The sequence below is a fragment of the Rhamphochromis sp. 'chilingali' genome (assembly GCF_963969265.1).
Source record: "Rhamphochromis sp. 'chilingali' genome assembly, chromosome: 11".
Classification (NCBI taxonomy): Eukaryota; Metazoa; Chordata; class Actinopteri; order Cichliformes; family Cichlidae; genus Rhamphochromis; species Rhamphochromis sp. 'chilingali'.
In genome coordinates, this window is record NC_137938.1 from 27,844,557 (window position 1) to 27,868,001 (window position 23,445).

General features: G+C 39.8%; 1 protein-coding gene across 2 annotated transcripts; it reads left to right on the forward strand.

The window, feature by feature from the left end:
* Positions 1 to 7,914: 7,914 nt before the first annotated feature.
* On the forward strand, positions 7,915 to 23,372 carry eva1ba (eva-1 homolog Ba (C. elegans)). Of its 2 annotated transcripts, XM_080896093.1 has the most exons (5): positions 7,915 to 8,267; positions 8,378 to 8,455; positions 17,816 to 17,969; positions 19,085 to 19,177; positions 19,261 to 23,372. In XM_080896093.1, the coding sequence occupies exons 4-5, from the start codon at positions 19,111 to 19,113 to the stop codon at positions 19,686 to 19,688; spliced, it is 495 nt and encodes a 164-aa protein (XP_080752219.1). In that variant the 5' UTR covers positions 7,915 to 8,267; positions 8,378 to 8,455; positions 17,816 to 17,969; positions 19,085 to 19,110; the 3' UTR covers positions 19,689 to 23,372. The 2 variants fall into 2 exon arrangements, with proteins under 2 accessions (XP_080752219.1, XP_080752220.1); XM_080896094.1 differs by lacking the exon at positions 8,378 to 8,455.
* The last annotated feature ends 73 nt before the right edge of the window (positions 23,373 to 23,445 follow it).

Genomic DNA, 23,445 nt, shown 5'->3' on the forward strand with positions numbered 1-23,445 from the left:
ATTAAAAGTACAGGTATTTAAATGGAGTTGCTAAAATACCTCAATTCAGGTTCCAGTTTAGCTCAGTGACTGAGGTTGACAAGATACCCATATGCTGAAATGCAGCAGTCCTTTGCTGTTTGTCTTCCCCTGCACTCTCTCCCCTGTTTCCTGTCTACTCTTCACTGCTGTCAAAAAAGACAAAAAAAATCTGTTTTAAAAAAGTGTTTGGCGATACACAAGAACAATCCATTGGAAGACAATAAAAAACACGACTTTAAAACTGAGCAAACGTGCAGTCAGGAGTAAGTGTTTTATTTGCACACATGTTAAGCAGATGTTTGAGAAATATGTTAATATCTCGTTTACAATGGATTTGTAAAATGTGTAAGGTAGTTAAATGCACTAGTTTGGCATTCAGAAGTGATCTCTGAAGCATTAAAATTATATTTCCTAACATCAGCAAATCCTTTCTATATTCGTTAACAGGGACTTTTGGACTGTTATGGCTCAAGGTACAACCAATATTCTTGTTCACTGTGAACCATAAACAGTTAAAACCAGCTGAAAATTGCATTCTTGTAAATTGGCCCAAATTGTAAACTAAATTGGTAGCTCTGAAATCCCCTGAGGCACCTACACTGCAGTTGGAGCCTCCACTTGCAACATGTGTGGTGCTCACTGTGTAGTCGAGGATGGGAAGATGGCTGGAAAAGAGACTGGTTTGTGTTTGAAAGGTATTTCAAAAAAAAGTTTCAAGCTGTCACTTCCTAATCTGTGATACCAATAAGCAATGGAATTTTATACTTGGGGATAAACAGTAATCCTTATATTTGGTCAAGCTCTATTGACCAAATTGCTCTTGAGGAGGTTTTGTTTGCATGCAGGTAAACATTTAATGTGAAGAGAAAGAGTTGACAGGTTTCCAGATTGGATGAATGGTGAACATGCTTTTCTTGCACGGTGAAACCAATGATTTGTTTGTTTTTTCGTAAAGAATTCATTCATCAGCTTGTTTGGAACGTGTCTATTTTGCAAAGCTGGAACTAACATAGAGTCAATGCAGGGCAGAAGGCCACAGCAAAGGTATTGTTTGGGCCAAAGCTGGCTTAAGCTGTAGAAGTGGAGTATTTTACATGTGGCAGCCAAACAACAGCACTGTCATTTTGACAGTCAGTATCAGGTCTCTCCTTTTCTCTGCATCTGTGTAACTGTCTGTGTGCGTTCCTCTGCGTGCATGTGTGTGTGTGTGTGTGTCCGTGTGCGTGCAGGAAAGACAAGCAAACTGGCTCCAGCCTGCTCTGGGATTAATGCCTTTATCAAGCCATAATGACTACTTTAGCTGTTTTTAGTGTCAGCCTCAAATTTGATAGTGTGTAAGTGTTGGTGGCCATGGGTATGCTCCAAAACCTCTGCTGTTCTGTATAAACAGCCGTGTCTTTAAAACGCACTGGCTGCAATTGTTCTATCTTGGCTTTTCATTAAAGTGACATCCAACTGAGCTACTACAAGAGCTTGATGTATCGTATGAAAGTGTTAAATGCAAAGTTTTGCAAAGGAAAGTCTGAATACATTTTAAATCAATGTTGAATTCGTCACGATTTTCTAAGCTTTAACAAGACAGCTGTGCTTCATCTGTGAGAAATACAAAGAAACCGGCTTTCATCTCTGTCTGGACTTTGTGTAACAGTGTTTAATATTTTTTTGTTGTTGTTGGTTGTTATATACACATACACATGTGGAGCAGAATATGAACTGTGCTTCAGTGTTTTTACTCTACTTCTTAAATCAGAAACCAGCGTTTCACTGGCTGCATGGCATTGATCAAGTTTTTAATGATTCTCTAAAGGAAGCCATACACACAGTGCTGCATTGTTCATGCTTATTTTGAGGTATATACTTAGCATCTTTTACAGTTCTCTGCACACGAAAGCCCATCATTATGTCTCATGTGCAAACAGATGGGGAGTTTTGGTGTTGCTAGGAGGGGTGCTGCTTGCAGAGGTGGACGGAGGTGGAAATAATTATTCATTATCTTGGACTGCAGCTTTTCCTCTCCTACTAGATGTTGCTCTCACTGGTCTCACATTGATCCTCCGCAGACTTTTACCCATATAGCCTGTGTATAGAGCACTCTAAGCCTGGCTGTGGTGGTTTGTCAGTCACATAGTTTCCACGTAGTACATACTTGTATACACACAAAGAGCTATTCTTAAATATGCAAAGTAAGGCTGGTTTATAAAAGAACAGTGTGGCCTGTTACATAGTCTTTGTAATGTTATTCAGATGTTTACAGCGACACCGATGGGACCATTGTTTAAGAGGAATATCAGTCCTTTTGAATCAATATTTGTGCTCACGTGTGGTTTCAAGTTGTTTCCCAATTTAAGTAAATTAAACAGGGAATCATACTTAAAACAGTATTAAAATGGATTAAGGACCCAAATCTGGTATTGGAGGAACAGAATAATTTTTAATGATAACATTCAAAGGCTTTTGCAACTCTCTTGGAACAGAGACAGGGGACATCTGTTTAAATCTACTCCTGTTTGTATGTTCTGAACTTATAAAATGCTTTATAATCATTAGCCCAGACTGCCAGAGTCACAGCAATCTGCTTCCCACAACAATACAAGCAAAATCATTACTACCAGTGAGTCACTACATGCAGTGTTGATCTACTAAACATACATGAAAACTATTTATGCCCATTTTTTTTTTCATATTAATCAGCCTGGTGACAACAGCTTAACAAAGCTAAATGGAGGTTACAGTCATGCCGACTAAACATGCCCCCTTGGGTCCTTTGTGCGGCTGACAGTGGGCTGCCTGTGCACATAGGTGTGGGTGACCTGTGGGGCTATCCATGCAGGGCAAACCTGCACTTATCCCACATGGTACCATGGTCAGTGTGCCCACACAGCGCCCAAAGCAGTTTTGCTCTTATATGGGGCCAAGAGAATTCTTTCTTGGGAACCCAAAAGGGCAAAACTGCCATGGACCCCAAATGGGTTAGTCTCATATGGGCCTCATGGCCTTCATATGGGTTTTCACACACAGAAAACCCATATGAAGTACCCAAGGTATGACGTACCCAAAAGGACAAAACTGTTCTAGGCCCTGTGTGCTGCCTGGTGCTCATAGGATGAATGTGAATTTGCCTTTCCCCACACAGCCTCATGTGTGGCAAACATGAGCTTGATCCTGACACAGAGTGCATTCTGGTTCATCAGCTGGGGAATATCGTGCATTGTCATGCATGTGTTTTTGTTCCTAACTAAACCGTCGGAGAAAGTTTTAGAGGTGTTTATGTTTCTATCTGTTCTCTGTCCAGTATCTGAACTGGTTAACAAACAGCATTAGTATCCCAGGAGTACTGCTGCTAGCATGGAAAAAGTAAAATGGCAAAGTGACTGATGCATAATATTAGCAAAGGTTTAGGTTCCAACATTATCAATTTCACACACAAAGAACTGCATACTTGCATTGATTATTATTTTTCTTATGAAATCCAATAGTCTGCCATGACAAAGAAAACACATGTTTTCTGTTCTGGAAGGAAATTTAGCTCCTGTTACTTTATTTTCTTATTTTAATTTTGTCTTGTATTTTATTTAAAAGCTCCACAAACTTCACCATAATAAGATAAGCAGATCTTCATATTTTGGGAACTAACTGCTGTAAAACAAAGAGAGAGACAGTGAAAGAGATTTAGGAAGAAAGGGAAACTATGCAACTGTCAAGTTGCCAAGATGTTAAGATGTTTATGTAATCTCTCCCCTGAATTTTTGCAATCTTTGTGTTCCTTCCCCACTCATTTAACCCCTGTCAACCCTTCTGTGTCCATTGACTTGCGTAGGAGTGAGCGTGAGCACTGGGAACTTGGGAACAGTGTGCAGTATGTGCATAGACTGCGCCTGAACAACTCAGGATCATTTCCTGTCCTCAGCTTCCAGCCTAATACCAAACAGACCTCTTCCTTAATATCCTTTCTATTTACCACTCCATGGGTGTGCCGGAAGTGAGGTCATGGTCTTCTTGGCATGGACTTCTTATTATAATAAAAGAACTGTACAACAATAAAAAAATAAAATAAAATAAAAAACAGCATACCTTTTTAGAGGTGTACCTATTATATACATAATCTGCATACCAGATTGTCACCAATGAAAGACTTTCTATAGTTTAAAGTACTTCCAGTAAAAATACTTCATAAAAATATCCACAAAGACGGCCGAAGACACATGTGCTGAAAACAGTAAAATTCCACAAAGTAATGGCTCCTGACAGTTGCAGTCATGGTGGAAACATTTCCAAAGATGCGCAGAAGATTTTGGCTGTTCCACTTTCTGGTGTCAGTGAGCCTCCTTGAGAGCATTGCTGACCAAAGATATCTGCATGATCTGCAGAGTTAAAACAGTAAGATTTAATACATCTTAAGAGCTAATCCATCTGTTTGTAATTGTGGAGAAATACTGAGTCGTCGATATGTGCTTATACACCTCTATTCATGTGTTCTAGTGTGTTTCTATGTGCCCAGGTATGTGCATGTGATTTATTATTTATGAACAGGGAGTGGAAAATCACAGCAGGAAAGAGATCAGGCTCGTGACAAAACAAACCCTGTGCACAGGAGCTGCCTTCTCAGGATCCCATCTGTCCCATAAAGAAGCAACTGCAAGCAGATGCCTCCAGTGTGATTGGTTTTTATGGGGGGGCACAGAGGCCAAAAAGACAAGTATGTGCTTTCACGCACTGGAAAAAGTGCAGAAAGCACCTGAAAAAGACCTTGATGAGGTTAATCCAGGTAATCCACGAATGCATTAATGAGCCATTTGTGAAGGGCAAGTTGTTTGTACCTTGACAAACTCGAGGATACATTAAAAATGTTTCTTTTCTCTTTTGTCTTCACTCAAGCTGATGGTTGCTTCAGTGTTACTTCTTTGCAATATTTCTTTGCAGTTTTATGTCATTGTATGCTTTTGATTAAAGAAGGAATGATGCTAATTCTCTCAGGGCGCCCTCCCTGGATATTAATTTCAGTTTGCTGTTGAGTCATAGGGGTGGTGTTTTCCTCCCCCTATCTCTCTCCCCTCTCTCTAACAGGAAGACAAAGGTTTATTATTCTTTCATAACTATAATCACATTATTGCAATACTTGAGAAAAAAAAACGCAGCCGTTCCCTAAACAGATTGTTTTGCATTTACATTTTAAGAAAATTGCGGATGTCAGAAGTGCAAACAGCCTAAGCACTTCTTCTCTTTATTCCGCTTGCTCTACTGTGGTTTCAGCCACCCGAATCCAAGCCTTTCATCAGAGGTTTCCATCTACTGTTCATTCACGCTGCCTCGCTGCGGTGCAGATCCCCAACAAAGGCTGTGCATGGCAACCTTTGGAAAATGAGTGGGTGTGGCAGCTCTCTCACGAAATGTACTGCAAATATTAATCTAGGTTAAATACTGTAGTTAGCTTTTGTTACTATGAAACCTGCCTCGAACACACAGCCTCACCTGATCCTGGCAGTTAGCTTTGTGAGCAAGTGCTATCTTGTTTAACTCTCCCCACCACCACCACTACAGTCTTTACACACTTTATGTTTCATTCTTCCCTACCTGCAGACAGACCTTTGCCAATCATTAGTCACACTCCCTTCCCCCATCACCGTTTCCATCTCCAAAAATGCTGTGAATTTATATTTATATTGAGCACCACACGGGAAGGTTTGGGTTTGTCTGACATGATCCAGGAAAAGTCTGTCTTAAAGCCATACGTGCTCTGTAATTAGACTGCTCTCATTATCTTTAAGTCATTTTCACCTCCTCCTCTTCTTCTGTTTCTTCCTGTTTTTATCCCCAGTCTCCTACCCTTAACATACCCACCCTCCTCAGACTAACCCAGTACTGGCGTGTAAATCAGCCCCAGGGACAGGTGGACATCTGCCAGTTATGAGGAGATTCAGGCAGGAATGTGATAGCTGATGCAGCAAAGAGAAGCATTCAAATTCTGGCGTAAAGGAACTCGGCTTTTCCACTAACGGTGCTACAGGTTCTCCTTCAGCACCTCCTTCATCGATGCAGACGACTGGGTGGATTTTTGGAGAGATGCCTTCCACTTTCTTTTTGTTTTGCTTGCATCCAAAGACAAAGGGGGAAGCAGTAACTTGAGAAAGTGGTGGTGGGAGGATGTTTGATTTGGAACGATGATCCTGAAAGACCAGTGGGTGCAAAATTAAATGCAGTTTCAAGTGAAGTGAGTGCATGCTTAGATTTTGGAGCCTCCAAACTACGTGGGTTAACGAGCGAAATATGTGGGATTTAGACCAGGATGTTCTTTCAAGTCCCAGAAGGGTGTAGCACAATAACAGCTCAGCTCTGACACTGACACTCTGGAAGGATAAAATGAACACTTGATTTCACTCTTCTCAGCTTTTCTTCCTTATTTTCCCATGAAGACTATGGGCAAAACTAATGAAAAATGTCACATTGCCCCCGCAATCATATGGCTTCAATAAACCTGGCAAACCCAGAGCTTGGTTAAAAATGCTGGTAGTTAAACTGCTTGCAAAATATGACAAACAAAGGTCGGTGCATGCTGAGAATACAAAAATACTGTTCATGATATGCAGCAATCAAACATGAGAAAAACATTATTATTACCAGTGTTAACTCAGTGGTGCGGTCAATTCCTGATGCAAGATACTTTTTCATGTATCTTGCAGCTGTTCTCAATTAGTATGTCAACTCCTTCAGCGTAGCAGTTGACATATTATTGGGATTACATGTTTACTATGTTTTGTGTGAGGCTGCTTTTACCAGTGCTGTTACCAGTCGCACTATCTCGTAACACGACTCCTTTAAGTTACAAATACTCATCAAAAACACACATTTTGAATTATAAATCAACATTAAGCTTTGTCATTGCATCGTAAGTACACTGAGCCACATCAGTTTTTGTCAAAATAAAGCCAATGGAAGCTTTAGCTTACTTTACTTTTTTTTTTTTTTTTTTTAAGTAAGCTGGTACATGCAGCTTACTTTACTTAAGCTGCATGTACCAGCCCTACAAGCCTGGGATAGAATTAATGTAAAGTTATTTAAAACTTTATTTTCAAAGTAGATTTTAACATTCTGAAAGATGCACTTACTTTCTATTTAGTATAGAAGATCAAGGGCATTCGCATATATGCATTAAATATAATTAAGCTACAGGTTATATGAGCATTAACAGTATAAACAAGGGGAATTAGGAATCCTGGGTCTGTCTGCTAACATCTCTAAAGGTTACTAATTAACATGTTTTATTTAATATGTGCAAAAATTAGAGCACAAAAATTGCATGTTGTGTATTCTTGGTTATTCTCTTGAGATTGAGAGGCATACACTGAGAACTAGAATTCACCGCAACAAACAATTTCAGCATGTATTCTCTCCATAGCAATGCAACTTGACATTTTCAAATGTCAGTTATTAAGCAGATTACTCAGACGTGACAGATCCAGGTAGCTGCTGTTCCCTTACAGTCTTTAAACTACACAAAACAAACCGGCGGCCTGCACAAAGTTTTCTATCAACACACTTGAGAGCAGAACTGATCTCATTCCTCATAAAAGAAAATGTTCTTTTAAAGAAATAGCTTGGAGGGAAAGAAGACTAGGATTTGTAATCCAGCATTTTCCTGAAGCTATTCACAACACCCATTAAACGTTTAGATGCGTGGGTGAAAAAGTGCAAAGCCACAAAACAGCAGTTCTTACACCATGTAACATATTGTTTCGTTTCTTGTCAAACTGCATGGAAAAACTTGGGCTAATATTCCTGGAGTTGCGTTTTGCCTGTTTTCTCAACAACAGAGGGAACCCCCGCTCTCCAGTGCTCCTACACACCCTCACCACACTACACACACCACAGCTTTCCTCCCTCCCCTCTTCTTGGAGCTTGCCCTTTTTTGGCTGTTCCTCTTTCTTTCTTTTTTTCATCTGAAAGAGGGATAGTGTGACAGCTTTTCCTGCTTGTAGATTGGAACCGGGAGAGAGAGAACTCTGTTACTCGCTCCGTCTCCAACTTTCAGAGGAAGTTACCACCTCTTCCCCAGACCCTGTACACATACTCAGGCAAACACACGCTCCCTTCAGGACTTGACCACAGCAGCAACAGAGCAACAGTCAAGGCTGCTTTTAATGCCGTGCTCTTTTTTTCCTTTTCTCTAATTCAAAATTTGGAGGGAAGGAAGATTAAGATTTGCAGTTTGCTTTCTGCGAGGACTGAACAGCTTCTCTCAAGAGTGACGGGTGAGTTTAACATTCATATCATAGAAACTCCTGTGAATCACGAACACTATTTTTTTTTAAAATTAACTCTTTCCTGTATTAGAGAGAGTCTGAGATTTAATTTGTTTTAGTTTAGAGAGATGCTTGGTCTTGGGAAAACCTTCCTGTGCTACAAAGTCTGATATCTGGTCTTCATCACAGCGAGTCTGGTAAGTTTTTACAAGAAAAAGCAGCTTATCTGCAGTTGTTTCTGTTTTGATTAACTGTGTTCAAAGGTTTAGAGAAGCTTGAGTGAAGTGACTGAGTTTTAGTAACAGCAGTGTGAATACATTCTTCAAACCTTTTAAGCACCTGGCATCTTTTTTACATAAAAACACGTTGTTCTACTACAATCTACTGTCTCGAACTAAGCTGGATCCTCATCTGCCGTGTCAGTGCATCAGAGCTGAGTTAAAGTGTTTTTAGCTTGTAACAGATCTAAGAAGAGCTGATGCAGCACCAGTTCAGACAGGACAGAAGAGCTGGATTTCCTGTGCCTCTGCACATCATTTCTAAACTTAAAGCCACTAGATAGTTGTCTAATAAAAGGTTCAATATAAGCAAACATCCTGTTGCTGTTTTGTTGTGTTTTTAAGGCCACAAAAGAGCAGATTCTTACAGTAAAATAAGAGAGGTGAGAGAATTTTAAAAGCAGGGCACACATGGTGCGTATGGCTCTATTCATCTGTCAGTTTTTCTTTTCCTTTTTTTTTTTTTTTGCATAAGCACTAAGAGAAGATCATGGTCAACAGCAGCTGACCATATGCCTCATTTCCATTAGTTCTAGCTTTCTGCTGGATGATTGTGGTTAGCACCTCTTATCAGAGAGAAGAGCGCTGATGGGTGGAGGCTGGAGCTGCTCTCCAGTGTCTTTTTATTCACACTATCTGAGTGGACTGCTTGCACTGTAGCCTCCCACATTCAATCAGATAATCTCCCATAGGAAGAGCATGTAACAGGGTTAAATGACCCCTTGGAGCCTGATTATCAAGACTTGACTTCTGCATGACCTCTCCAAGCTATTCATACTAGCAGACTTTTCTTTTTCCAAAACCCAGTTGACTCACTTGTCAGTTGGCCTGTCTTATCTGTCCTGAGGATGGTTGGTAACTCTCTCCATTTACTCAGAGGTGAAAGGTCAGATTCTGACTTGATTTGCTTGTCTAAAGTCCCATGGTACCAATCTGTTTGCAGAAAGTTTCAATCCACACAAAGCCAGGATAAGTCAAAAGAACTTAGCCCAATGGATAGCATTCATAAACAAACCCAGTGCAAGAGAAGGGCTAATATAGGCAGCTAGATATATTATCGTTACTCTTTGTAATTTATGTTTACACATGAACAAATAGCCTGTAATGATGTAATGCTATTGAAGCCCTGCAGAGGTATAGTGTGTACATACATTTGGCTGATTTAGCAGGACTCAAAATTGGGCAACAGTGCTGTTTTATCAAATGTGAACAATGCATTGTTATCACAAAAGCATCCCAGTAAACATTCTCAAAGTCCCATGTGTAGACCACCGCATCAAACTTCATGTTTCCAGTTCTTGGCTTTGGGAGAGAACAATTATACTAAAAATTGAAGTAAGAGCAATGAGGTAATTTTCCATCAGTGCATGAATTAAGCGAATTAGATCTTAATGCATATGCATTTAGTGTGCCTCTTATGTCCCTTGGACATAACTTGGACAGATGGAAAAATGCTGAATCAGGAGTTCACTGTTGGTTGCTCAGTATTGCAAATTGTCCCAAACAAAAGTTACAAAAGATGGGAATGTCAAAGAAAGTAAATGAAAAAATGTCAGCCAACACCAATGAACCACTTTACCTACATTTATTCCTTGGAGTATTTTCAGCTTGTTCCAACTTTAACATTCCATGCAATGGAAATACGGTAGTTGTCTTGTGCATCACTTTTTAATTTCACATTGATTGTCGCTGACATCTTTTTAGGTGAGTTGGGTTTAAAGTTAAACTTGCAGTGGTTTGTTTCATATCTGGATGTACAGCATATGTTTGTCCTAAGGTCAGAGTGCCTTTGATAACCACTGCATGGGGAAAAAAATGCTTTGCCAAAAAATGGTTTATTTACAGTGAAGATGCTGTGATAATGGTTTCATGGGGCATATTTAAGCTAGGATATGAAGTCATGCAGGATCAGATGATCATCAGCAGATCTCTCTGAACAACACCCAGCCCCAAAACAAAGTGCTCCATTTAAACAGCAGGCCTTCTCCTTTTAACTGTTAGTGCTGGTGGTTTTATTATAGCCGCTAACTGTTGTTACCAGGGTTGAAAATGTGGGAAAAATGGTGAGTGTTTATCACTTGTCTAGTTTTTCATCAGGTAAAAACACAGCTCCAAAATCATGTCATTCATCAAGCAGCAGCTGGTTTCACCTTAACGCCCTTTTAACACACTCATATATGTATACAGATTTAATTACTGCACTTTTAACAGCGGTTTTGTTTAACAGTTATATGGCCTTGGTCAAAAGGTGATAGCTAACACATAAAAAATATATATATTTTAGGTCACTGACAAATATGAGTTTGATAAATGAGGTGTCTCCAAAACTATGTTTAGCAAAGCTTCAACTAGCCGGTGATGCCTTCCAGGACTCAGGGCTTATTGTCTTCTAGCGGGAGCCCCACTGGCCTAGACAGTCTGGTCTTTAGATTTCAGTGGATGGTTGACATGTTAAGTCCAGTGGGTTTACCTAAGCTTACACTCCTATCTTGGATACATGTATGCTGAGACATATTTGCAGCTGGACACACACATACTGGAAGAAGAGGGGCATGCAGGAAAAGACACATGTTGAAAAAATGTGCTTGAGCATGCATAAATGTGTGGTGGGCATATTTTTGCTTAGGCTGCAATATTTAGTACATTTGCTGTTTGAAACAATGACAAGAGCTGAATGAATGTTATTTAGGCCCAAACTCAAGGCATTATTCCGCAGATATAACAATCAACAATAACTTGGCTATTATGTTAAGTAATATTTGCACCCTACAAGAACACATAAAATTAGCTCAAGTGACAACAAAAGCACTGTCAGCAAAAGCCATGTCACATTTTTATTTTTGTCTTGCTGTAAATAAACCCAGAAAATTGAAAGGATTAGTTTTAGAGCACCATGCCATCTTATAAACTATCATTTTTAAGCTATGCTATGATCTGTGCTCTAAGCACCTCCTCACATCTCTATTGTAAAAATATGACACTATCATGATCTAAGAGTTAACCATAACAGATGACAGCGCTGTTTTTCTAATTGCTACTGGTTACTAAAAGAAGTCAGTAGGAGCCACTACCTCAACAGCCCCTAAAATAGTCATACAAGCAGCCTTCACTTTCACTACACAAACTCAGTCCTGCCAGAGCAACACTTCGAAACTCCCCAAATCTACTGGAACTGCAACATATTTGTGGATAGCCTACAGCGAGCTGTATGGGCCCAATCATGGAAAGGGCAAACACGTGTTTTGTGTCACAGAGTAATCCGTAGGGTCCATGTAATTGATACAGTATGTGGTGCTGGCTTGCTTGCTGGATGATGGCCAAGATCAATGAAAACAATGAGATCATGTCTCTATTTTTGGAGATTTCAATTTGTGCTGATCTAAAGCCCAAAGTAATTTAGGGAATTGTAGAGGAACGCTCAAATGAATCGATCTAAACATCCAGGAATTACTCAAACAACCTATAAGAAAAAACTGTACACACACGAATATATAAATAAACCTTTTCAGCACAACACACAATGGTTGTCATAAATTGGATTCCCTACTGCCATCAGCTATTTGACTTATACCTTGATGACGTCAGTATTAAGAAGGAGCATGGGAAATCTCTCCCTGATTTACATAGCAAAGCATTCTCTCTCTCCCTCATATCAGGAACACATCTGGGTGCTATTAACCACTTGCTCTAACCCCAAGCTCAGTCCTGCATCTCTATTACCCTCCCATTACCTGCCATAACCCACAAAACATATTCTCCACAGGGCGAGCAGTACACTGAGGTTCACGTCTTCATGACATGAAGATGGAAAGGAATTAATCAGGGCAAGAGATGCTTTGCCCTGAGTCTACCACTGCCATCACGTTGGACAGTGAATTCCTAACCTAACTGTTGTTGAAAGCTAAATATCTGTTGTAAAATAATTGGCTGACAATACTGCCGGGAGTTTGTGTTCACTCCTGGAAAAGGGTTTGTCCTTGAAAGAAAAGCTGTTGTTCATTAGGCTTATGTAAAATACAGTACCCAGTGCCCAGAGCCATCAACGCATAAAAACCAAAGGTCTTTTTCAGCATCATATCCAACACTAAAAGATATTCAAGACATTCAAGACTCTCTAAGAGTCTCAAGAGGAAACTTGATAAAAGCTGGGCATGTCCTGACTTTTAAATTTGCTATGCTGTTTGTCTTTGCAGCTGGCTGTAGCTAGGGTGAGTAGTTCAGAATGGGGTCAAATATGATTGAAATTCTGTTTGTTTTTACCAACCGTGAATGTTACATGGGTAATTTTTTTTTCTCGATGATTTAATCATGTTCTGTCAAACTACTGGGAGTGGTTGGGTTCTTGTAGTAGTTCTTGAAAACTGAAAGTCTTCATGTTCATATTGGCAAAACAATCTTCAGTCATCAGCAGACAAAGCTTTCACTGTGCTCATCAACCTTTTCTTGAGCTGAGGCTGGAAATAAATGCTGACCTTGGAAACTTGAGGTAATGAGACAACCTGCACTCGAGGACCTCTCATTCGCTTTGGACGATGCTCATACTCTTCACCTGCAAATGTGGTTTGAAGCCCCACAGGCACTTAAATTCATGGGAAGTTTGAAATCCTGCTGGTCTGTGATAACAGCGAAAACTTCATCTGCTTTTGTAATCAGTGTGATTCTAAATGGGCAAAAGAGCCAGGACAAGACAGCAGGTATACTTTATATTTTCAACTCTCATTTCCACTGTCAGCCCCAAAAAGCTTTTTTTTTAAAATCTTATTTGCATGTTAAAGCTCTTCCTAAAACACATCTTTTTCTGAGAAGTTACGTTAACCACTCTCTGTTTAAATAAATGGTGGAAAGAAACATATCATTAATTTAAAAAAATACTTGATTTAGTTATTAACTGTTTGATCATTTTTCTAACCGTTTGGCTTTTAAGAAGCATTTTAAGAGCAGTGGTTCAGATCTGCTGGCCAGCTACACCCCTCTGTGTGGAGTGCACCTTCCCTCAGTATTCCAGCTTCCTTCTACAGTTCAAAGACAAGCTTGTTAAGTTAACTGGTTATACTAAATTGGTGTGACTGTGAGCATTACTGATTGTCCGTCTTTGGATGTTAGCCCCGTGATAGTTTGGCAGTTTGTACCTTGTCGCTTGCCCCATGACAGCTAGGCTAGGTTCCAGCCCTCCCACAACCCTCAGGTGGATTAATGGTTAAAGAATACCATATCTCTGTCCTTTCAATATTTTTCTAAAAGTTATCTAGCATAAAAATTTGGCTTTATTTGATTGTTTTTTGCTGATAAATACTACGCCTGATCAAACACTCTCAAACTCTCCAAGCTGTGTCTGCTCATGTTCAGCCTGGGTTTCTGCATCTTTCCTGATGTTACCCTTGTGAATTTTTTGTTTCCAAATGGAACAACCTTCCTGTCAAGCTTTCACAACGGGGTAGCAGAACTGACAGAAATCATAGCTTGAAATCCAAGATGTTGGTGTCAAGAGTAACTTGGAAGAAATGTACTTTTACTTTCTCCAGAAATGCAGCTCTGTGCAACCCTCCGCCGTCTGAAGAAAACTTACAGGCACTTCCAGAAGAAATTACCCTTCACCCTGTGGACATCCATGAATGCTTTCACAGACACAGTTGACAGAGATCTTGGTTTGGACAATGTTTCTATTTACCAAGTGGAAAGTAATCTACTGCACTTCTGCTGTTTTGCGGAGAACTTGAAATTCCATTATGTTTGAGTGCTTGGAGACGGTTCGCTGGCTTGATTACAGGTGTCTGATAAATGGTGTGCACATACATCCAGCAGATATTTTTGTGATACAGTTTCACATTCTTTGGCATGTGAGCCAAAACGAAGCTATGATTCAGTAAATCTTTTTTTTTCTTTTTACAGGAACTTGCACGGTTTCAGAATGAGATCTGAAAGCTGGAAATAATGCGTTTGTTTGATGTTGTGAATCATTTAGAGTTTTTTTTTTCTATCGGCAGCTACAGAATAAGAGCATAATTAAGACCAAAAAAAGATGCTATAAATCCTACACAGCAAAATCTCCAGTGTTAAATTAACACTGGAGAGTGTCTATATGGGTCCACACCTCTGAGTGTTAAATACAACACTGTTGAGTGTTAAATTAACACTTTTGACAGTGTTATATGTTTAAACGTAACCTGGTCAGTTTTGAAGATTAACAAAGACTAACACTGAGCAGTGCTGATTTTCTAACACTGGAATATTTCTAACATTTTGAGTTATTTTCCAGTGTTAGAAAATCAGCACTGCTCAGTGCTAGTCTTTGTTAATCTTCAAAACTGACTAGGTTACTTTTAAACATATAACACTGTCAAAAGTGTTAATTTAACACTGGAGACTTTGCTGTGTAACAGCACCTTTTGTGATCTTGGCTACTAGAGAGAGTCTGTGTGTGCATGTAGATCTGGGCATTTTCATTTTGTGAAGTTTCATCCCAGGCAAACCACAGACACACTGTCTGTTGTGCTAGGAATCATTGCAGCTGCAAAGAAATTGGAGGTATTAAAAATATTTATTTTCTTCTGTGGTTCAGTGTGTGTGTCATTACAATGCGGAAATAACACAGACAGGCTTCCTTGTGTAATCTGACCTTTTCATGTTCTGTGTATAAATCAAATGTGGCTTGACTCCTCGCGTAAATTCCACTGAAGAGTTACAACTTTGACTTTTTCATTGTGGAAAAGGAGCAATATGGTTGGATGGTTTATGAAACTACTGTAACTGGTGAACTATCCAAGGGGAAAAGTGCGTCTATTCTGTGACAGACCTTTGCCTTGGAAAGCTGCCCATCTAAGGAGCCACCTGATAAACTGCTCAGCTGACATCTGTGTACAGTAAACAGCCCAGTCTATTCTGTCTCAACCTACTTATCTAAGACAATGAAGCAGAGGAAAGGCTTTGCCCTGGATGTTGCCTCTGTGGAAAGGGATAAACCTTGTGGGAAGGAAGAGCAGTTGTGGTTATCACCACAACAGCAAAAATATCACACTGCATAACATTTTGTAGCTGGTCCTCCACTCAGCTATTTCTTCTAAACCAAAGCAAACAATGCCGGGTCAAAAATAGCGCCTGACCTCTTCTCAGGCCACAACGTCATGATGTGTTTATCTTGGCTTCTGCAGTGATCTGACACAAACAGCTCATTGCTGAGTGACACACACACACATGCACAGAGATGAATGGTAATTTAGTTGATGCCCTTTCCATTTGTTACTGGAATAATAGCTGTTTTGATATAACAGGACATAAAATATAGACTGTGTGTTTCGCACAGAAAAAAAAGAAAATAATGTCAGGATGATGATGATTTGAGTGATTATTTAATATTCAGAGACATGAAGAAGACCTCAGACGGGGTGAGCCTAAGTCTTTGACCTGAGGGTATGAGACCCTCAGAAATTCTGCCTTTTTTGGACCTTAACAGGGCCAAAAAAGGTAGAATTTCAAAAGAAATGCCTCTTTCTGCACCTCGAACCAGATGAGTAGGGTCACAATATTTTCCAGGCTGTTAAAAATTTAACAACTGTTTAAGTAAAACATGATGGAAATAAATGATACATCAAGTCCCCAAAGCATGACTGTTTTCTTATAATGAAGGTCTCCTTTTTAAAGCTTTCGGGTTGTGCAAAACCTGCAAAAGAAAAACAGATTGGGTCACTTTGAGAACATGACTGAGAACTGAGTCATGATACAGTGCATGCTGCTGCAGAGGAACAGGTCTGTTAATAATTTCCTTGTTTGACTAAAACAAACACACAACAAAACAACAAGCCAGGATAATTAGTGTTTAAATAGGTTTTAAACAGCTCTCCAGTTATCATTAGCCACCAGTAACAGATGCCAAGATCCTAAAGCTCAGTTTTGCTGCATAGCGGTGTGAGTAGAGGTCAGTTAATGTTCTGTAGGTACCCAATCATTAGCTTTGACCTTGGCTTAAAAAGACTGTAGTCATCCGAGCCGTTTACTTTATTACCCCTGGGACAAAAACAAAATATTTCATTTAAAGTCTGTGCTTTTCTGCTCAGCTTGGATAATGATGATAGATTCCATTATGTGGATTCTATCATCGAGTGGGATTCGCCTCAGCAGGAGATCGGAAATGAATCTGTTCATTATTTGTTTATCTACTTTTTATAAAGAGAGGAAGCTTGTTTGGAAGACAGTGCACGGGTCTATCACTGCATCGTGGAGCAGCTGCCTCCTGTACGGCTCAAGGTGGTCAGCCTGGAAAGCATGCTCCCACAGCGGCCGCTCTGTCACTTGCCCCCCCCCCCCCCCCCCCCCCCCCCCCCCGAGTGCTGTTTCAGTTAGGCACTGTGTAAAGTGCATAGGATCTGCCAAGAGTCAGCAAGATCAAAATCTGCCCTGGAAAGCTCAGAGGCTCTGCTAAACCAACTGCTGCTGGCAGAGGATCTTTTTTCCTAAACAGGGGTGCAAGTCAAAAAACTCCACAGCTCAGCATTTTCACAGCGCTCAGCTCTGCACCTGGCATGTAAACCGCAAAACCCCCAGGATGTTATAGGGCTTTTAGTAAGTATAGAAAATTGATTGTTATTGTTCAAGGTGCTAGAAACAAAAAGAAAAATCTCAAGTTCGTGTCACTTGTTCAAAGTTCAAAATGTTCTGTTTTGTCATCCTTGCACAATGCTGCAATGAGAGAGCAGCATTACAGGTCCCTGAGGCTGGAGAGTGGAAACACCTCACTTGTATTTTACTATTGATGACAGCTTTACATCTAATAGGTGTTTTTTTCCCTACAGAGCCAGAAGGGGACCCTATGTTTTTGGGGATTTTTTAGCTGTCAGTACTCATTTTGCTAGTATCTTTGTAATTGGATCTGATGTTGTTCCCAGCTTTCTATGCATAAAAGTCTAAATGTGGAGTATCTTCAAGTCATAGAACAAAGTCCCACTAAGTTCATATCACAAAATAATTTAGTTCCCAAGATCTAATCAAATGTATTTAAAGACATCAAAAAAAAATTTACTTTTTCTTTTAGCAAAAAAAAAAAAAATAAAGTTACTTTTCATGTTGCTTTTATGACACTAATATGCACAACTTGGCCATACCTGTGTTTTTTTTTCTGTGTTGGAACAACTTAAGCACTAAAAAATGCAAAAAGTCTGCCTCTGGTCTCCTGCTGGACCACGTAACCTGCAATAGGTCTGTCTTTGTTTGCATTGCAGACGCCTCACTGAGTTTGGCTCTAACATAGCTTGACGTGTCTGTGTGTGTATTTGCTCTTTTTTTCAGGGTGGCCAAATCAACTATTTAGCCTGAAGACCAAAGATCACAAGCCGTGATCCAACAGCAGAGAGAAAAGAGGAGCGTGATAATTTTGCATCTGTTCTCCAACTTCTCAGAACAATATGAACTGGAACTGAAGCTCCATAGTTTCATTTTTGTGGTAAGTTTTATACTTTATCTGCACTCCCCTTTCTGTTTACTTCTACTTTTACAAGAGAATGTTTGCTGTGTTTTAAAGTTCATTAGTGGGCCATATTACATATGGTTTACACATGTGTGGTTTCATGCTTGAATTTTACTAAAAGTTCCATCAACAAGTAAGCACACATGCTAAATAAATTATTGAGGTAGTCACATCATGATAGAGATCAGACATTGAGATTATCACTGGGTGCAATTTAGAGGTAAATGGAAACATAAACATGTGGTTTGTGCAATATGAACGAGTCCATATGATCTCTATAGGCACAGTGACATGTGGTTTAACTTAGAGAAGAGGTTAGAGTGAGATGGTTGCAGCGCTCGTCATCATATCTCGTGAACAGAATGGTTTTTTTTCCACAGTCAGCCACAACACAAAGCACATGCTAAAGAGGGATGGTGCTAACGTGTGTATGTGTGTTATTCTGAACTGGTCTTTTTTCTGTTGTCACCAGCACTCTTTTATGTAACTTGGTGCAGCTCTATGATGCCATCCTTGGGTAGTGACAGAAGTTATGGCTGCACATAGCAGCGGAAGAAGCACAACAAAGTTCATTTGACTGACAGGATATGGGAGGATAAGGCAGCTTAAATGTCAAGGAAACAATGGCTAAACATTAGAAAAATGTCAACCGTGCACTGGCTGCTTCCTCTGAGCTTTACAAATCGATCTGACAGTCCCATCTGACACGAAGGAGCCCGTTGCGGCTACTTGGGAAATTGACTCTTGACCTCATTTATATAGGGTTGTCATGGTTCAGAGAGAATGGCTGAGGCAAAGTGCCATGTGCCAAATGCATTATGATGATCCCACATCAAGCTAGTAGTTAATAGTGACACAAAGGAGCTTTTGTTGGGGACTCGAAGGCCTCATCCCACCCACCAGGCATATGAAGAATGTTGTGGTCAGTGGGTTTGACATCCCGGCGCTGCACAGAATATAAACCTGGAGGAAAAGAAGTCTGGCAGATATTTCAAAAGCGACTTTAAGCACCTGGAAGAGAACTGATTGATTAAGTGTCTTGTATCTTATAGCAGTCAGATTAAATATTGTGTGTCAAATGTCTGCTACAGGTGTAAAAGAAGAAAACCGAGTCACCATGGATGTGAAGAAAAAGGAAATGGACCTCCTAAGTAACAGCATTGCTGCCTATGCACACATCAAAGGTAAGCCACAGTGTGAATTTGCCTCTCATTTTTTAACAACATTTAACTGTATCTAATGCAGTTTGTTTTTGTCCCTTCTTTAGCAAATCCAGAGAGTTTTGGCCTTTACTTTGTGCTTGGAGTGTGTTTTGGCTTGATACTCACACTCTGCCTACTGGTGATTCGGATCTCCTGCAAGCCACGCACTACCATTACCCCCTCCACTCCTGAGAAAAAAAACTTAAAGGACATCAACGAGGAGGATGAGGACAGTGATGACGATGATGAAGATGAAGAAGTGGACGATGTAGAGGCGACTGTTCCGTTGCCCACCACAGAAATCTCTGTTGGCAATCACACCAGCCAGTCGGATGGGACACTGAGCGTGAATGTGTTTACTTCAGCCGAAGAGCTGGAGCGTGCACAGCGACTGGAGGAGAGGGAACGCATCATCCGAGAGATCTGGAGGAACGGCCAGCCAGATATCCTGGGGACAGGAACGGGAACTATTGGAAGAGTGCATTACTACTAAGAAACATGAGGCTAAGGAAAGTGAGCCCTGAGGAAATGAGACATAGACTTTTGGGTGGGCCTGGTGTCCCTCAAGCCCGAAAGCCTGCGTTAGATACAAAGTGACTGGATATTAGTCATATTTGACATACTTAGCTCTGACAGAGCAGACTGAGATATTGCACTTCTTATGTAGCATTGATAAATCTGACTGATTAACCAAACCAATGGAGGTCTCAAGGACTGAATAATTCATATGGAAGAGATGTGGAGTGAATGTGGGGAATGATGGGACACTTGAAGTAATCAGTCTATTAAACTTGGTGCTTAATTACAGAAATGAAAAGTAGATTTGTGTATGTAATAAATGAAAAATGAAAGTGTCAATAAGTAAAAAAGAACTGTTTGTTTAAACAAAGACTATTTCCACTAACAATTCTCACATTATAGGATAATGAATTTGCAGGATAAATCAAAGCACTTCATGAGCATATATACGTGTATTCAACAACATCAGATACTGAAGTCCAAAGGTATATACTGATCAGCTTCAAAATGAAACTCTATCTAATTGTTGATGTTCTTCCTGCACTGCTAAAACAGCTCTGAAATGTGGAAGAATAAATACCACGTTTGTAAGGCTTACTGGGATGGGAGGAACAGGTACTGAATTTTAAAATAAAATCCAGACCTCAAAGTTTTTCAGGAAGAACATTAGTATTGCAACATGATATCCAGTGCTATTGATATATTAATGCTGTGGCTGATCAGTGTGTACAAATCTAATAGATCTAATCATGTAAAAAATAAATAAATAAATAAAATAAGCAAACATGTCAAAATGTCAGAAAAACACAACAAGAATCACTACACCTTTGGGCCATAAATATATTTTCAATAATAATAATAATAAAGATGGAGAAAGATCACTTTTGCCACTTTTATTTCTCAATATCACCGTAGTGCTTGATGCACATTTGTTCTTGATACAACTATTCAGTTTGGCTCTTGGCCACTTTAACACAGTTTTCTTTCATCCGCTGACATCTGGAAACTACAAAAGCTAATGTTTCCCTCCATAAAGCTAAGTAGCCTGCTAGCTTTTTAGTCTAATACATGCTAACTCTGCTACCTGTTACCACTGCCTTTGCAGTCGAAGCTGAAGCAGGGTTGGAGTAAGGCTCTTGGCCAGGTTCCATGAACTCTGTGGTCTACACCACAGACCTCTAGTGCTAAGATTTGTCTGACATGTTCAGCGTCTCTGGAACATGAATCTTTTCGACTTATGTGACCTGTTGGTTTTACACGTTTAACTTCAAATTATTCCATATATGTAAGATGGGCATTAGGATGTTGCGTGAACATGCTAGCTTGTTAGTGCAGCACTGAGCTGTTAGGCTGTTCACCTGCATTTTTTTTGTTTTGTTTTTGATTGCTTATCTGTTTTTTCAGAGCTGCCTGATAATATCTGCTAAAACTGCTCATTTTTTGGTTGATAACCTTTTATATGCTCGTGGCTAATTTCTTCTCCTGCAACCCAATCCTAATTTACTTTCTACTACAATGCTAACCTGCTAACCTCTTCTCTTATTCTGTTGACCTCATGGTTGAATTGTCTTTCTTGGTGCTTTTACTGTTTCATATGCCCATTATGATTTTTTTTTTTCGTGCTTTTGATTCAGATTTAGAGAAAAATAATGGCAGTGTTAATGGATGAATTAGTTTTGGATGCCTCCTGTGGTGGAGAGGGTCTCCCATAGCTCCCTCCAAGTCTGGGTCACTGCTGTAAACTTGGATGTAGTTATTAGCCAGTTATTAGTGAAAATGAAATTGAATTTAATCCAACGATGACACTTGCAACCTTCTGCTGCACTCATTGCCCAGTTTCTCTGGACTAGGTTGTATGTTGAAGGTGTTTTGTTTAGAGCTGACCACAGAGGCCATTAGCATGGCTCATGCACACAAGGTGCTTACTTGGCAGCCTAATTCCATCTGTGGTCTCGTGCAGGGTAATGGCCCCAAACGCTTCACATAATGACTAAAGTCAGACTCTGTTTCTAATGTGGTCTTCAGAGACGTGCTATCATCACTCCCACAGCTCAGCTGCTCTGAATTTCAGAGCTTAGATGTCCAATATCAACTCTGTGTATTAGTGTAATAAATCTGTTCCATGTGAGTTTATAGCTTGGAACAATGTTTGGTTGCCAGTAAAGACTTACAGAACATTGATGAATTGTCCACACTGGTGGTGTGTTTGTGTTGAATATTATCACAAGTCACCCTTCAGCGGTTTGGTGATTTACAATAAATGTTAGCATGAATTCTTGACACATCTGTAAATCCATAGAGAGGGTTAGTATGCACTAAAATACACATCATTGTAAGGCAATAATATTCCTTTTTTTGGGCACCCTGAAGCCGGTCTGGTCCTTGTGCTGCAGGACCAGATAGGGCTCAGGTTTGCCTTCGGGTCTCCGATTTCTGATAGCATCTTCTGTGTTGAGGTCTTGGAAAAGGTTCTCCTGTGGTCAGTGGCTTAGAGAAATTAGTAGCTTTGATTGTGTGCAGTCCTTTTAAGAGTCCAAAAAATATATTTTACTAGAGTCACGACTAAATATTGTGAACAGTGTCATTTTCATTTTGCTTAGGGCAATTAGTTCCAACATATATATGTGTATTTTTTACATAGGTAAAGTTAAGTCAACATCAACATGATTGAAATCTAGTAACCAAAGCCATAACTGAACTTATTTGACTTCAAAGTTTAAACAATAAGAAAATATATCTGTATGGATACCTCATTAAAGGTGACGTCTTTAATTTACGATTAAACAATGAGGAAAAATATGATAATAGGTTTACAGTTTGGTCTTCGAGAGGGGGAGGTGGTGCTCATAAGCACTGACCTGCCCTTTACTTGGCTTCTGGAAGCTGGACACTCAGTAGGAAGTGGGCTTCTAGGGAGGACGGGATGTTTAAAGACACTTACTGGAGCTAATGTTACTGCTGTTTCAGGCGATGGCTCAACTAAGGGGCTATAGAGCAGGCATTATGAAATGACGTGCTTTTTAATTGTGCAAAGCTTCACGGTTCCAAAGTAAAAAATAGCTGAGCCGAGAATCAGAATACAATGTTCCTTTTAAGCTTAGATCACAAATCTGTACAAGCTGTACAAATCCAGATTTGTTTCAGCATCTGTCTCGCTTTCTTTGTCAACATCTTTCATTATTTCTAAATTTAACTTGGGAATTTTTTTTTGTGTGTGTGTGTGACCTTTGGGCTCTGATAACTTTTTCACTACTCCATTTTCAGTGCTCTCTACAGAGTTTAAATTCCACCAGTGTTACTGTACACTGTACAGAGTTCACCATCTAAGACGAAGGAATAAAGTATCTGTGCAGATATTCCACTTTATTTGTGTATCTCTGGTGTAAGAAGAACTTACCTTCTATAAACATTTAAATCACATGCAGTTCTTCACAGAGAGGACATTATTGTTTTTAGATATCCTATGAAAGGTTTCTGCACTGTCAGCAGACTCTTTGTTTTACTGTTTGTCCATAAAGGAACACATCAATAATGGGCATGATTAACAATATTTTTTTGTTTCCACGAGAGTTTCAGAGCTTGATTCCTAAATAGCTCCAGGTATTGTTCATATATGCTCTTCACAGAGACACTACCATTAGCATGTTGTGAAGACTGCATTGTCCAAAGCTGTTCCTGCGATGGGTGTAATAATTTCTCAGTAATTTTCCTCCCATGTGTTCTGCATCCAC